Source organism: Poecile atricapillus, chromosome 5, assembly GCF_030490865.1.
Source record: "Poecile atricapillus isolate bPoeAtr1 chromosome 5, bPoeAtr1.hap1, whole genome shotgun sequence".
Classification (NCBI taxonomy): Eukaryota; Metazoa; Chordata; class Aves; order Passeriformes; family Paridae; genus Poecile; species Poecile atricapillus.
Genome location: NC_081253.1, coordinates 15,904,192 through 15,919,109, shown reverse-complemented (window position 1 = coordinate 15,919,109; position 14,918 = coordinate 15,904,192). Strand labels below are relative to the sequence as shown.

Sequence of the window (14,918 nt, the reverse complement as noted above, 5' to 3'; positions counted from 1 at the left end):
TTTTGTCCTGGCTAGGTACCCCTCTGTGAGCCCATACTCCTGGCTGTGGCTCGCAGGGGATGGGAGGCAGCACCACATACCATCCAGTCTGCGCTCCAGTGTGTAGGTGCAGGGGGCTTTGCTCTCAGCAGGCTTCCACAGCACCAGCACCGTGTTCTTGTACTTCTGTGGGATCTCTGGGGTGCCTGGCCGCCCAGGAAGTCCTGCAAGAGTACAGACAGGGTGGGCTGGGTGTCCAGCCAGGAGCAGAGCTGCTGCAGTGAGAAGGCGTAACAACACACGGGTTCAGAGATGCTGGAAATCGTCATGCAAAGCCAGCCTGTCCTCTTTCAAAAGCCCCAGTCTCTTGCAGATATGGAGCACTAAAGTGACCTGCACCAGCTGGTCCCCAGCCATGTGCCCAACTTATGCCCTTCCTGTCTCCTGAGGTTCCCCCAGCCTCCTTACGTGCCACAGCCAGCGTGCAGGAGCTGATGGCTGTGCCCAGGATGTTGGCGGCTGCACACTCATACAGCCCTGCATCCTTCCTGGAGACCTTGGCAATGGTGAGCATCTGACGTCCATCCTTGCAGGAGACGACATTCAGCCCACTGTCTGACTGCAGGGACCTCTTGTCTGTAGGGGGAGAAGAGGAGAGGGATGATACGGTGCCCTGTCAGAGCCCACCCACTGAGGCAGTGCAGGCAGCTCCCCACCTTTCATCCAGAGGATCCGTGGGGTTGGGCTGCCAGCAGGAAGGCAGCAGAGGGTCAGCGCCTCGCCCTCCAGCAGCACCTGGTCCTTCAGCTTGATGTGGAAAATAGGGGGGAAATCTGGAAAGCAGCGTGGAGGGTTAGGCTGGGGTGGGGATACACACCCACCATCCCGTCCTGGGGCTGCACCTACCCGATTCACTGGGTGTGTGTGGCCGGCCGGCGGCGAGTCCCTCCTCCCGCAGAAGGCTGGAGGGGATGCTGGGCTGTGAGGCCGTCTTCTCCTTCTTGCCCCGGGAGAGCCCCCAGCGCTCCCAGCGGGACCTCTTCTGACTGTCACCCCCACCTGTGAGCACCCAGGGCAGGTGAGAACGGGGCCAGGCCATGGAGACCACACCTGCCGTGCCCACAGTGACTGGGACACGAGTTGCCAGCAGGATTTCGCTGCGGGATCCCCGCTCATGGCTCACCTTTGGCAGAGGCAGAGGAGCCAGTGCTGGCCTCGGAGCGCAGGGACTCAGAGGAGGGCGCGGGGGCGGGGACGGGCCCTGGTCGCAAGCCCTCGCCCTCGGAGCTGGTGCGGCGGAGTTCCCGGGATCCCTCGCCCTCGGGCCGTTCATCCGACACGCTGCGCAGCCGCGCCGATACCCGCTCCATCGTGGCACTGATCTTCCTCCGCACAGCCACCGCCGGTGACTCGCTCTCCCCACCACCCCCCGGTTCTGACTTGAGGCTCTCCGAGTCCCTCCGCTCCCTGGAGCTGGCCAGAGCCATGCTCCAGGAGAAGCGGCGCCCACCAGATGGGGTCTCACTGCCTCCGGCCTCTCCCATGCTCTTCTTCCTCTCAGCAGGCGGGGTCCGCTTGAGGAGTATAGACATCCTCCGGAAGAAGCCCCCATCTTTCTCCACCTCATGCAGGTCCTGTACCGACTTGGACTTGGCTGCCAGCCCGGTGGGCCGGTCCCTGCGCAGCTCCAGGGGCACACCGGCTGGTGTAGGACGGTAGATGCCCTCATCAGAGACCGGGGGTCCGGCCAGGTGCCGGTCTTCGGAGCGGGAGCGGGTGAGGAGCTTCAGCCCCCGGGTGAGAGATGATTCACGGCCTCGCTTGAACTTGGCCTCAAAGACCTCCTCTGAATCGATGTCCTGGATAACTAGAGAGCTGGAGGAGCCAGTGGGCTTCACCTCCCTCCTTGATGCTGGTGCTGGCATAGGGGGTTTTGCAGGGCTGGCTGGTGGGGTCTCCTTGATGTTTGGTGGGGGCTCATTGGTGGCTGGTGGGGGCTCCTCAGTGGCTGGCTCCCCACCTTGAATGGCTCCCATGGCTTGCATCATCTTGGCATAGGAAGACTTAATGTGGGTTTGGGGAACTGAGGTTGTGGGCTTAGGTGGGGTAGGAGCTCCTGTCCTGACAGCCTCCTCCCCACTGTCTCCAGCAGCCTTGGTGGATGTCTTTTCTTCCTGTCCTTTGTCCATGGGTTTCTTCCCTGTGGTGGTGGCAGCTTTGCTGGCTCCAGGTGGGCCATGTTCCTCAGGGATGCGCCTTCTCCCTGAGGCAGCCTTTGCAGGGGAGGCCTGGGGAGCAGTGATCTCTACCGGAGGGGGTGTTGGTGTGCTTGGGGTGTCTGGTGGCACTGTGGGCCGAGCATCAGAGAGTGCAGAGAGAGAGGGAGATTCCTTGAGCCGTTGGGCCTCCAGACAGGCCACTGGGATCTCCAGGGGTGCACCAGAGCGTCGGTGCCGGACAACAGGCTCAGCGTCCCCATGGCTGAAGGAGCTGCTCTTCTGCAGCCGGCACTCAGTGGAGAGGAGGCGCGGTGAGGTGGCTTCACTGGAGGCTGCCCGCACCAGCCGTGGCACTGCTGGTGCCTCCAGCCGGGCTGACCGTGAGACTTTCTTCTCAGGGCTGACACCCAGGGTCTCCAGGAGGGGACCCCGCAGGCCACTGACCTTGCTGTCCCCAGAGCTGCCCCGCAGCAGCCGCTGGCGCATCAGCTCCAGGCGCTGGGCATGATCGTCCTCCCCCCAGACCACCTTCCGCCTTGGCAGCTCCATGGAGGCTGCCTTGGCCAGGGCCCGGCGGGGGTCCCGGGCTGTCTCAGCCCCCTCCTCAGTCCCTGAGAGCTGTTGGAGCAGCAGGGCGCTGTCAGCAGAGCTGCCCCTCTTCAGTTCCCCCCGAAGGGCACTCCCTGGGGACTCTAGGCTGGAACCCTTCCTCATGGCTTTGCGAGGATACTCCGGCCGCTTCTGAGCTTCAGGGGCTTCCTCATCGGAAGAGCCAGGCGGCTCCACCTCTGCACATGGTCGTCGTGGCCCAGCACCTCTTGGTCGCTTCCCCAGGGCCACCCCGGGTTTTCCTGTGCCCTGGCTCTGCCACTCCATGGTGGATGCATCCCCTTCCGTCTGCAGCCCCTCGGATGTCCCAACAGTCTCGTCATCTGTGGGGATCTCATTGAGTGACATGCGGGAGCCAGAGAACTCCACCTGGTGTGGCATGGGGATGAAGGGCAGCTCATCCAGGTCGTCTGAGTCTGAGGAAGATGATAGTGCTGGTGACTCCTTGAGATGCCGGGGCACAGCAATGGAAAGGTGGTTGGACGTGTCCTCCAGCAGCTCTGGGATCGGCCGTAGCACCATGTTGCACTTGTAGCTGATCTGTGAGCGCTGCAGCCAGCAGAGAGGGCTGGATCAGGCCCAGGTGCATGGCATGGCATGATCCTGCCATTACACATCCCCCCATGCTGCTCAAGACACTATCCCACCTGCCCCCTCCCTCCCCAGCTCCTGCCTTCACCTGCCATTTTCGACGGGAGATGAAGAGCTTGAGGTGGTCGGTGCTGATGACCTTCCCCTTGGCCAGTGTCTGTGGGGAGAGGGAACAACAGTGTCCCTTGGAGTCTGCAGCAGGCTCAGGGAACCCCATAGCCTCTTGGCATTGGGTCTGAGCCCAGGCTCACCTTGAACCAGGGATGCTCCAGGGTCTGTTCTGCATTGGGTCTCCTGTGAACCGACACCATTGGGTGAGAACCACCCAGGCTCAAGGGCTTTGGCCAGGGGAAAAAGGGCAGGAGAGTCTGCCCATGGTGCAGCCCAGCAGAGCCGTGCAGCCAGCCTCGCCCTTGGGCACTCCAGTGCATGGGGGTCCCCACCCTCCCTTCAGCACAAAGCTCGTGGTGAAGGGGCAGGGGATAGGGAAGAAGACCCTGCAGTACTCACAGCTTGTCATTGACCAACACTTTGATGACAAAGCCCTTGGCTTCCCGGGTGAGCCCCTGGAACATCCTCTCCTCAAAGGCTACATTGTAGTTGCGGATGTTCATCAGGGTGGTCTTGTCATTCTCCCCCACGAAGGGGGAGATCCCTGTCAGGCTGTCAAGGAGGAGACACTGTCACTGGGCCACGGGGCCATGAAAAACAGCATGGCAAATACAGAGAACTGAGGACAGGACCCCAGACCCCATCTCTGGGGTCATGGGGACACGGGAAACAGCATGGCAAGTACAAGAGACTGAGGACAGGACCTCAGACCTCAGCCCTGGTGCCATGGGGAGGGCAGAGATAAGAACAGCTAGGGAGGAGGCTGAGTCTGTCAGGAGTCATGTGCATGGTCATAGCCTCAGCTCTGGAACTGGTGAGGGGGTGGAAAGGGTGTCCCTCCTGTGAAGACACAGCAGGGCACTTACCAGAGGTATGCAATAACTCCCACAGGCCTGCAGAGAGGAGAGCACAGTTACTACACATCACAAGCCCTCCAGGATGCCCAGTCTCTCCTGGTATAGCCGGGAGCCCACTGATCACCCAAGGGCCACCCTTACCAGATGTCAGTGACGCTGGAGACAGGGGTCTGGTTGACAATCTCAGGGCCCACAAACTCAGGGGTGCCATACTTGCAGTACTGTGGCTCTTCAGATGTCAGCTCCTGTGCATTGCCAAAGTCACAGATCCGGATCTGTTCGCTGCTCAAATCTGCCATCAGGAGGTTTTCTGGCTACAGGACAGTGCAGAGCAGAGGGGAGCTTGGCAGGAGGCAGGGGCTTTCTCCAGTGAACAAATGTTTCCTGTCAGCAGGACCACTCCCCACCCAGTGGCCAGGAGCCCTTCACTGGAGGCACCAGGCAGGAGGAGTAAAGACCCGCACTCACTTTGATGTCCAGGTGCAGGACACTGTGCTGGTGCAGGTAGCAGATCCCTTCCAGGACCTGCCGCATGTACGACCGGACCTGAAAGAGATGGAGTGAGGAGAGTGGGCAGCCCGAGCATGAGTCAGCTGTACACTGGCCCTGTGCAGAGGAGAATGTGGGCTGTGACCCCCTTAGCCTGATACAATGAGCACTGCACATTTCTAGGCTGGGATAGACCCCACTCTCCCCAGGATCCCTCCTTTCCACATCACTTTGCTCCCACAGCATTCACTCACCTCTGACTCACACACTGAGGGCTTCCTCACCATCCTGTCCAGCAGCTCTTCTTCAGAGCAGCTGGCCCTCAGTCAAGGAGCATAGAAATTCCATGCTCCATTGTGCCCCACACCCAGCTCCTCTGCACCCACTCTGCCCACCTGCTCCTCCCAAAAGCCTCCCCTCCTCCCCTGTGCTGTGTGCCCATGGAGCAGTGCCCAGAGGATACAGCTCCATGACCATGATGACAGCGTTCTTCTTCTCAAAGGCATCGTGGAAGAAGACAATGCGCTCGTGGTCCAGCTGAGAGAGAATGTGCAGCTCCCGCCGCGCCGACTGCTTGGCCTTGGTCCTCCCAGGGATGAACTTGGCAGCAAAGTCCAGCCGGGTGCTCTTCTCTGTCACCCTCCGCAGATAGGAGAAAGCCCCCCTGCAATTCAGCAGTAGGGGTAAGGGAGGATGAGAAGGTGAGTGAGCAGGAGGCACAGGCACCCCCTCTGTAGGGAGCTGCTTGCAGCCTCAGCAGCTCTCTGTCATCATCCACTGGTCACAGAGACCCCAAGCCTGGCTTTTCTCTGGCCATGCCAGATCCCTACCCTAAGCTTCCATTGACAGCTGAGAGGAGCCCCAGCACACCAGGATCTAATCCCCTATGTCAGAGCCCCAGAGTGCAGCCTGTCTTCAGTACCTCAGTCCCTGCAGTGCCCAGGATGCCCCATCGTGCCAGTGACCACCTACCTCCCGATCTCCTCGTGCACATCGTAGTAGTCGGTCAGGCGTCGTGCCTTGTGCAGTGCATCCTCCTCCATGGTGGCATCAGCACTGGGCTGGGCTGGAAGAAGAAAAGGTGTTGGCAAGGGGCAAGCCAGACACTCAGGCTTGACCCTCAGAGGTTGGGGAGGCAGTCAGCCATACCTGCCCGCACCAGCAGCTCTGCTTTGCAGGAGACCTCCCCAGCCAGGTTCTTGGCTGTGCAGGTGTAGACGCCACTGTCAGGCTCGGCAGCACCCAGCACCACCAGCGAGCACTCATTTTCCTCATATACGAAGCTCAGGTGGCTGCTCTCCTCCAGCAGCTCCCCATCCTGGGGGTGGCAGGGGTATTGGGGGTGTCCTGGCCCATCCTTGACCAACTCCCACCACCCTTTCCCCATGGGTAGGGCATGGGACACATCCTTGATCACCAGAGCAGCAGCCCAGGTGAGGCAATGAAGTGTGGCAGGTCTGGTGGGAATATGGTTCAGGAAGGGGTTGGGGGCTTCCAGCCCACCTTGTACCACATGATGTCCGGCAGCGGTTTCCCCTCCACCACCACAGCAAATCGTGGTGTCTCCCCTTCCTGGGCATCGATGTCCTCCATGATGGACTCAAAACGTGGTGCCTCTGCCAAGAGATGGGGCATGGGGCACCATGGGGCAGTGTCAGCCCCCTGCCACTGGCACGGAGCATACAGCTGTGAGGCACTGCAAGTAGGGGTAGGGGCATGGAGTGACATGGGACAGTGCCATTCCAATGCACATGGAAGTGGGCTACCTCTACAGGGCAAACCACCAATGGCATGTGTCTGCAGCAGCATTCAGCAGTTCCCCACTGTAGTGGGGCACTGTGAGGCAGTGGCACTCACAGCACACAGGCATGGGGCACTGTGGTAATGTATCTCGTATTACATACAGATGTGGGGTACTGTGGGGCATTGTGGAAGCGTCCACTATAATTCTTGGCTACAGGGCACTGGGAGCAGTGTCTCCCAATTATACTCAGGGACGGGACACCCTGCAGCACTGCCACCCATGGCATATTCCTAAGGGACACCGTGAGGCACTGCCTCCCCATGTGTACAGTCATGGGACACATGGGACACCTCCGCCCAGGTCAGACATGGGTATGGGACACCAGGCAGCGGTGCCAACGCATGGTTCATGGTTTTTCATTCCCATGATTACCACCCTATAGAGTGGCATCCCTACAACATATGAGTGTGAAGCACTGAGGAGCAGTGCTATGGGGCAGTGCCCCCGTGGCACATGGGCATGGGGCACCGTGGGGCAATGCCACCCTCCAGGGCAATCCCACCCCCCCCCCCCAGCATATGGAGCACCATAAGGTGATGCCACCCCCCAGCAGAGGGACGTGGGCCCCCCGTGCAGGGGCACCTACCTGCGAGGCGGAGGCGGAGGGTGCACTGGGCAGTGCCGTGGCGGTTGCTCACCTCACAGGCCAGCAGCCCCCCGGCCCCCCGGCCCACACGCAGCAGCCGCAGGCAGTGCTGGTCATCGTCTGGCATCATCATCTCACACGTGCCCTCCAGTTCCCCCAGCACCTGCCCACCCCTGCAGGCACACCACCTGTCACATCACAGCTCCACAGGCAGACCCACTGCCCTATTGACAGAGACTGCCCCACAGCTCCATGACCACCTCCTTACCCACAGTCAGCCCCAGTTCCCATCCCACAGCCCCCACAAAGCACTCACATCCTGTTGCTAGCTCTGCCTCCTCAATGTCTCTTGCCCCTTAATACCCCACAGTTAGCACCCCACAACCCACCCCACAGCTCTTCAGGGCCCTGGACATCCTTGTGTGCATACCCAGACCAGCCCCAGGGAAGGAGCCCCCCACACACACTCAGTGGGCTGCATGGAGAGGTGGAAGTCCTTCTGCATGCATCCTGTGGGGTGATGCTAGGCACAGGGCAGGCAACAAGGCACAGTGCCATGTCCTACCTCTTCCAGGTGACAGTGGCCTCCACATGGTTGATGGTGATGGTGATGGAGGCTGGCTGGCCTTCTACCACGTATACCACATCTGGCTTGTCCAGGATGACTGGGGCCTCCTCCAGATAAGGACCTGCCAAATGCATTTTCACCAACCCCTGCCCACTCCATGCCACCCAGCCCTGGGCAGCTTACCACCCAACAAGGGACAGAGACCTCTACCCCAGCTACCCACACCCTCCGCACTGCCCTTCTCACCCCGGTCCAGGAGCTGCACGGGCCCCACAGGTGGCGAGGGCTTGCTGTTGGTCTTGGGAGTAGCAGTGATGACACGGAAGAGGTACTGGGCACCCTTGGTCAGCCTGTGCACTGTGTAGGTGGTGTCCTGCACACCAGTCACCAGCACCACCCACTGCATCGTGCCCAGCACTTGCATTTGCACCACGTAGGTCACTGAGTTGGGGTCTGCAAGGGGAGAAGGTCAGTGCAGGGCCCCGGGCATGGAGCTACCCCATGTGCCCCATCATGGCATTGCCCACCCCCTGCCATCTTCCTGCCCATACCCTGCCTCCTCACCTATGGCAGCGTCCAGCCACTTGGGCTTGTTCCAGGTCAGCGTGATGGCTCTGCCGGTCACTGAGGCCACAGTGGGGGGCCCATCTGGGGGGGTTGGCACCACATCTGCATGGGGAAGTGGGCAGGGATATGAGCATAGCCACTGCCCCAGCTCACCAGGGCATCTGCCTCACACTCTGGGAGATGCTGGCTGGGGGGATGGATGAGGCCAGCAATTCTTTCCGGTTTCCTGGTAGGGGCTCAACCTGCTAGCCCCTGTGGGACTGGCGCTGCCAGCAAGTTCCACACAAGACCTAGTGATGACCCAGGGATGGGTCCTGACCACACAAGATGAGAACTGTGCTGCTGTCCCCACTTTTGGCTTGGATTAGAGACCTCCTGAGGTCCCCTCCAACCTAAACTATTCCCCTAGGACCTCATGACAATCCTGGGGCACAGCCTAGTGGTGGCTGTGAGTGGCCACACATCCCAAGTGGTGTCTGCTGCTGCTTACCAGTGACATAGAGGTGTGCATAGCACGTGGCCTTCCCCACTTTGTTGGCAATGACACTTTTGTAGACACCAGCATGTGCGTGGCTGACAGCTGTGAATACCAGGCGATGGATGTCCTTATCTGGTGGAGAACAGGGGGACACAGGTAAGACCCTACCAGTTAAGCAGCACAGAGCTCCCCTTCCTACCTCATGGGGTGTAAAGGTCTGGGGGATAATGCCTCCTTCAAGGGTGTTCCCCCTTCTCCCACCCCATGTAGAGGGACCCCAGGGGGTGGGAAAGGCAACGAGGAGTCCTACATTGCATCATCTTGCGGTCATCAGTGCTGTCAATTCGGGAGCCATTGTGGTACCAGGTGATGGAGGGGTAGGGCATCCCGGCCACCTGGCACTCCAGCACAGCCTCCTTTGACTCCACCACGTCCAGGTTGTGCAGTGGTTTCAGGAAATCGGGCATGGTGAAGCACTCTGCCTCTGTCTCCACCTGCTCTGGCTCCTCCGGGATGGATGGCATCTTCTCCAGCTTAGAGCTGCAAAAGCCCGCACATGCTCATGATGGGAACATTGTGTGGCGCCCCCAGCCCAGCCCCGGCTCTAGGCTTTGCATAAGCCTGTTGTATACCAAGTCCCAGAGGGGAGCAAACAGGGGGAAGCAGATTCCAGTGACCATCCAACTCTTACATCTGGGAGGCTGCAGATGGCCGTGGCTCCTCCACATAGAGCTCAGCAGAGCACTCCACATGGCCATGGGTGTTCCTGGCGGTTGCCTTGTACTGCCCTTCATCTTCACTGCCCACATGCACGATGACCAGTGAGTGCAGCCCTCCATCCTGCTGAATCCTCACGTTCTCCCCCTCCTGCACTGGCAGGCCTGTGCAGAGACACACACCAGCATCAGCACCAGCATCCTCTCCAGTCCCAGCCAGGTGCAGCCCCCAAGGAGATGAAGAGAGGTCTCCCTGTAGGGCCCTTGGCAAGCTCTCTGAGCTCGGGGGTTACCAAAGTGAGTCCAGGTAACTGTCGGAGGAGGAGTGCCACTGATCATGCAGACAAAACGCGCTGTTCGCCCCTCTACCACGTCCACATCCTCCAGCTTGCGGGTGAAGAGCGGCTGCACAGAGGGCTGCACCGTCAGCCGGGCGCTGCAGGTCAGCTCATCTGCAAGGAGAGCAGGCACTGGTGAGTCCCCACAGCACATGCCTGTGCAGGGCAGGAGGCAGCCTGTGACCCCCCAGCTGCAACCCTGCAACCAGTGTGGCTGTGGCTGAGCGTACCCCGTCCATGGTGGGGGCTGAGCCCAGGGGGTCCAGGCTCTGTCCCTGTGCAGGGTAGGGGGACACAAAAGCATGCAGGGTCCCCATGCCCAGGCCTGGGACTCTGATGGCTGCAAGCATCTCTTTCCTCTCTGCACAGCAGTACAGGTGCCAGCAGGAAGATTGGCTGGGAGGATGCCCTGTCCTCCCTATAGGGCAGGAGATCACAGCTGGCCTATCCCCTTGGGGATAGGGCAGCAATGCTTAAGCAGGTAGTGCCAGCATATGCAGCATCCAAGGAGCTGCATGGGGACATGAGCAGGCTGTATGCTCCAGGTGAGGAGATTTCCAGCAGGGACCACTTTGCAATGACAGTGTTGTCACCCACCCTGGGTAGGGATGGGCAACACCATTCTCAGGCACACCCTCACCTCCCTGAGCCCCAAACTGCTTCTACCTTCAAAGCCCCACAGGCATAAAGCCTCCTTCATGGAGGATTGCACAGGAACAGCCACAAAGGTGCAGGGAATGCTGCTTCTCCCTGCAAAGCCGCCCCCCAGCCCTGCTGCCTAGGTGGGCAGGAGAGTGGACTCTGTGTGGGACAGAGCTGTGGGCAGCATGCCCAGGTACAGGTGTGTCAGAGCCATGGGAGAGAGTCCCATGCAACTCTTGCTGTGCTGCCACCAGTGATGGTTTGGTGGGAGAGTTGGGAAGCCTTCCTGCCCATTCCCCCACCACCTCCCAAGCCAGCAGAGATACATCAGTACTGGAGCAGGTTGCCCAGAAGCTCTGAAGCCAGGGGACAGGGACAGCTGGACTCCAGGCCTGCATTCACCTGGTGCAGCCATGGAGCAAATGCATCTTCCTGTGTTTCAGGGAGCTGCATGCTGGCAGAGGAGCTGAGTGGAGTGGGGTGGGACAGTTCTGCAAGGCTATGGGTGCTGGAGCCCAAGAACTGACGCACACCAGGTTTCCCTGCGAAATCTCTGTGCCTGGGGCACCAAACACTCTCTATCCCCCTGTCTCACTGAACCCCACCTCCAGCACTCACAGCTACATCCCTGGGGACAAGAGCCCTGAGCCCAGAATAGGGGGGTCTATCCACCCCACGTAGGGCCAAGCCCTGAGTGAGAACCCCCCCTGGGGAAGCTGCATTCCCCCCGCTTACCTTTGGCAGTGCTGAGCTTGCAGGTGTAGATTCCGCTGTCGTCTTCATGCACAGAGGTGAGCAGCAGCTTGCACTTGCGCCCATCAAAATGCATCTTGCATTTGAGCAGGGCAGGCTGGAGCAGCCGGCCCCGGGACAGCCAGTCTACGTCCATGTCTGGCGGGCCAGCCACCATGCACTCAAAGACCGCCAGCTCCCCCGCCCCGACCACCAAGTCCTGCAGGGGAACCACGATGGCCAGGGACTGGCACTCGGGGCGAGCTGCCCGGGGAGGGGGGAGAGAGAGAGAGAAAGAGAGAGACGCATCTCAGCAACTGAAAAGCAACCATGAGAGGTAGCAGGGATGGAGTGGGAGTACATGCAGGGCAGTGGTTCATGCAGGGAGGGGGCCTGGTGCAGCGGGCAGGGAGTGCAGCAGGGACAGGTGGGATGGGAGGCGAGATGTGGAAAGCAGAGCTGAGCCAGGGAGGGGGCTGGGGGTGAGGGGAGGTGTCCGTGCCAGGAACACACCACACAGCGCTTTACCAAACAGATTTTATTAGAGCTACAAAAAAAAATAGGGTCACGGCCTCGCAGCCCGCCCCCTCCCTCCCCATCAAGCCCCCTCCCTGGGGAGAAGAGACCCACAGCCAGGGGATGCTCCTGAGGGACCCAAGCCCTGGGGCTACAAGGGACGTGTCTTGGTGGCCAAGCTGGCACCTGAGTGGCCACCGTGAAGCCGAAGGGGCCAATGCTCTCCCTCCCCCTTGCATCTCACGCAGGGTGTTCCCCTGTGGGGTCCCTGGGGTCTCTGGGGTCTCCTGTGCTCCAAGATGACTGTCACAAAGCTGCCACCGCACTGCAGCCCCTTCCCTACAGCCCTAGCCGGCACGGCAGCAACCGTGGGCTCAGCTCCCCGCTCCCTTTCCCTGGGCAGCAAGAGAGAGGCAGCAGAACACGCAGACAGGGACAAACGGATGGAGCAAGAGACAAGACAGCATCATATGGGCACCCTGGCCCGGCTGAGGGGGTGCCTGCTGCTCCCCTGCTGCTTCCCCCGCCCCGCCTCAGTTAGGCCTGCCCCGGCCATCTGGCGAACCCCTGCCCGCAGTCGAGGGCCCGCGCGTCCCCGCGGTGCGTCCAGGACGAGGCGGCGGATGGAGAAGGAGGTAATAACACAAGGTGAGGTCCACTGCCTAAGAGGTGTCCAACTAAGAGCCCCGCAGCTGCGGCTCTGAGAGATGCACCCCCTTATCGTACTCCCCCTGCGTACAGACAAAAACCGCAGTCAGCAAGCAGAAGGGTTAGTGCAGCAGCGACGGGACCGGCACGGACACACATGCCAGCGCCGGCACGAGGGGTGCAAGTGGGCAACAAGGCACGGAACCATCTGCTGAGACCCCCAAGAGGGGCTGGGGTTAGGCTATCACCCCTGCAGCCCAGCTCCTGCCAGTCATGGGACACTGGGATGGCTTCCGCTCCCACCCCCGTGCCGCCGCGCTTTGCTGTAGGCTGGGAGCATAATCCCGGCAGCGTACAAGCAGTGCAGCCAAGGCTGGGGTGGGATTGGCACAGCTCAGGGGGCTCAGGCAACCATCAGCAGGGAGGGCTGGGGGGAGCAGGGGACAGACAGCAAAGGGTAAGAGGAGGGAGGCAGCATCACTCATCCCCACAGGCCCCTTCCCTGGCATTGGGGATACCAGGCAGAGCTTGGCTATCAATCCCAACTCCCCCCTCAACTCCTCAAAACGACACACTTATTTTGGGGTCCTAGGAGGACCACAGCAGGGCTGGGAAGCAATAGCAAGGAAAGGGGACTGGACAGTGAAGTCCAATGCATATGGGACTTTGCTGGAAATGGGCAAGGAGGGACCCCTGCAAGTTGCCCTGTGCCTGGCACAGAGCTTGCTGACAGCTGGGGCAAGGAGAGAGCGAGTTGCAGTTGCAGGGCATGAGGACATGTTTCCTACGGAGCCTCCAAGGCCAAAAGCCCTCCCTGGTCAGCCAGAGGCAGCACCTTGCCCCATAAGTGGGTGTGGGGGGACGGGACGTGGGGTAAAGCTGGGCTGTGAGAAGCAGTTGGGTCTGGGTCAGATCAATGGGGCTCTGGAACAGCAGGCAACAGGTGGGACCCAGGGCTGCACATCTGGGTGAGACAGCAAGGCAGCCTGCCTTCTGCTGCAGGGCCAAGCCTCTGCAGACAGCCCCAGGCACGTAACTCCACCTTCCTGTTCCCTTCCTTGTCCCCTTCTTATATCACACCACTAAGGGTGGGTCTGCAGTGGCCCCTTCCCCACAGCTCATGCAGGGCACTAGAGCCAGCTGGCCTCTCAGGTTCTTGGGTGACATACTCAGGGAGTTTTACCTCTGACCTCCAGCTTGGCCTCACACTGCTTGGTACCATACTCATTGACGGCCTTGCAGGTGTAGAAGCCGGTGTCAGTGTGCTCCGCCGCCAGGATGTGCAGTGTGAAGAGCCCCCGCACTCCCTCTGCCTCCTCCACATGGTGCCGGCGGCCATACTTCACTGGCTGCCTGTTCCTCAGCCTGCTCCAGACAGAGGCAGAGCATCATGGTCATACCTGGCCCTGCACACCCAGCTTGGCTGCCACCAAAAAAACCTTCTCCAACACTCCCTGCTCAGAATGCGAGCTCCATGCTAACCATCCCCATGCCTGCCCCCTCCTTTTCTGCCCACCTGTGACCCCAGAGAACAGCAGGACTCACCAGTAAATGATGGGCTTGGGCTCCCCACGGACGCGAACACTCATGCTAACATCCTGCCCCTCCAGCACCGACTGGTCCGACAAGGATACCTGGACAAAGAGGGGTCAGAGAGCAGCAAGCACTGTGTGCACACAGGACCCCCCACCCCTGCACCCAGGGTTGTCTGACCCCTATCACAATAGGGGTACCAAGGAAGATGGTGGGGTGGAGCCTGCCCATATGCTGGGAGGACCCCACATCAGATCAAGGGCTAGGAAGACCTGACCTAGCACCTCCTGGCACCGAGGACTACAGCACTGCAATCACATGGCACTGTATGGCACTGTACAAACTCCCCCTACCAGGTCCTGGGGGATTTGTTATCTTACCTCAAAGGTGGGTGATGCCTTGAAGGTGGTCTCTGGGGAGCCACGGGCAGCCCCATGCTCGGCTCTTGGCTGCAACTTCATGGCCGGTCGGTGCTGGGGGGTGCCAGACTCGGGGAACTCTTCCAGGGGGCTCAGGTACTCCTCGTCCGATGTGATGGGGCTGGCCTGGCCGATGGTGGGGGACAAGTTCCCATGCCGCTCCACAGTGGGTGCTAGCACAGAAGACGCTGGATAAGGAGCTGGCAGCAACCGGAGCCGGGCAGGCGGGTTAGGGCATCCATTTCCACCACCCTGCATTACAGGGGGTGGACACCCACCCCACGGCACATCCCGGCTCGGCGGTGTCCGGCAGCGAAGGGGTGCGTGGCCGTGCTGGGGGAGGGGGTGAGTAGGACGCCGCGGGATGATAAGGGGACGCGATATTCCGCAAGGCGACAGCAGGGCTCAAGTGGCTCTTACGCAGCAGCCCGCGCTCCCATCCTTAAGCCGCCCGGATTCCCGGGATGGCTGTCCCTGCCGGGGCCGGCACGGCTGAAGGTGACATTGGCAGCTGCG

General features: G+C 60.7%; 1 protein-coding gene across 3 annotated transcripts in view; it reads right to left on the bottom strand.

Moving 5' to 3' along the window:
* Nucleotides 1-14,918, bottom strand: part of SPEG (striated muscle enriched protein kinase) — a 38,742-nt gene that overhangs the window by 4,271 nt on the left and 19,553 nt on the right. For all 3 annotated transcript variants that reach the window (XM_058840494.1, XM_058840497.1, XM_058840495.1), the window contains exons 7-34: nucleotides 14,364-14,575; nucleotides 13,996-14,084; nucleotides 13,634-13,815; nucleotides 11,290-11,550; nucleotides 9,868-10,026; nucleotides 9,550-9,739; nucleotides 9,169-9,398; nucleotides 8,871-8,990; nucleotides 8,378-8,482; nucleotides 8,060-8,266; nucleotides 7,811-7,934; nucleotides 7,246-7,418; nucleotides 6,359-6,471; nucleotides 6,005-6,173; nucleotides 5,828-5,921; nucleotides 5,319-5,519; nucleotides 5,110-5,170; nucleotides 4,835-4,912; nucleotides 4,508-4,680; nucleotides 4,376-4,402; nucleotides 3,909-4,061; nucleotides 3,650-3,692; nucleotides 3,487-3,555; nucleotides 1,163-3,356; nucleotides 886-1,038; nucleotides 696-812; nucleotides 448-615; nucleotides 81-203 (exon numbers count right to left, since the gene is read on the bottom strand). In XM_058840494.1, coding sequence (XP_058696477.1) covers nucleotides 81-203; nucleotides 448-615; nucleotides 696-812; nucleotides 886-1,038; nucleotides 1,163-3,356; nucleotides 3,487-3,555; nucleotides 3,650-3,692; nucleotides 3,909-4,061; nucleotides 4,376-4,402; nucleotides 4,508-4,680; nucleotides 4,835-4,912; nucleotides 5,110-5,170; nucleotides 5,319-5,519; nucleotides 5,828-5,921; nucleotides 6,005-6,173; nucleotides 6,359-6,471; nucleotides 7,246-7,418; nucleotides 7,811-7,934; nucleotides 8,060-8,266; nucleotides 8,378-8,482; nucleotides 8,871-8,990; nucleotides 9,169-9,398; nucleotides 9,550-9,739; nucleotides 9,868-10,026; nucleotides 11,290-11,550; nucleotides 13,634-13,815; nucleotides 13,996-14,084; nucleotides 14,364-14,575 — 5,988 coding nt within the window. The remainder of the gene's footprint in view (nucleotides 1-80; nucleotides 204-447; nucleotides 616-695; nucleotides 813-885; nucleotides 1,039-1,162; nucleotides 3,357-3,486; nucleotides 3,556-3,649; nucleotides 3,693-3,908; nucleotides 4,062-4,375; nucleotides 4,403-4,507; nucleotides 4,681-4,834; nucleotides 4,913-5,109; nucleotides 5,171-5,318; nucleotides 5,520-5,827; nucleotides 5,922-6,004; nucleotides 6,174-6,358; nucleotides 6,472-7,245; nucleotides 7,419-7,810; nucleotides 7,935-8,059; nucleotides 8,267-8,377; nucleotides 8,483-8,870; nucleotides 8,991-9,168; nucleotides 9,399-9,549; nucleotides 9,740-9,867; nucleotides 10,027-11,289; nucleotides 11,551-13,633; nucleotides 13,816-13,995; nucleotides 14,085-14,363; nucleotides 14,576-14,918) is intronic.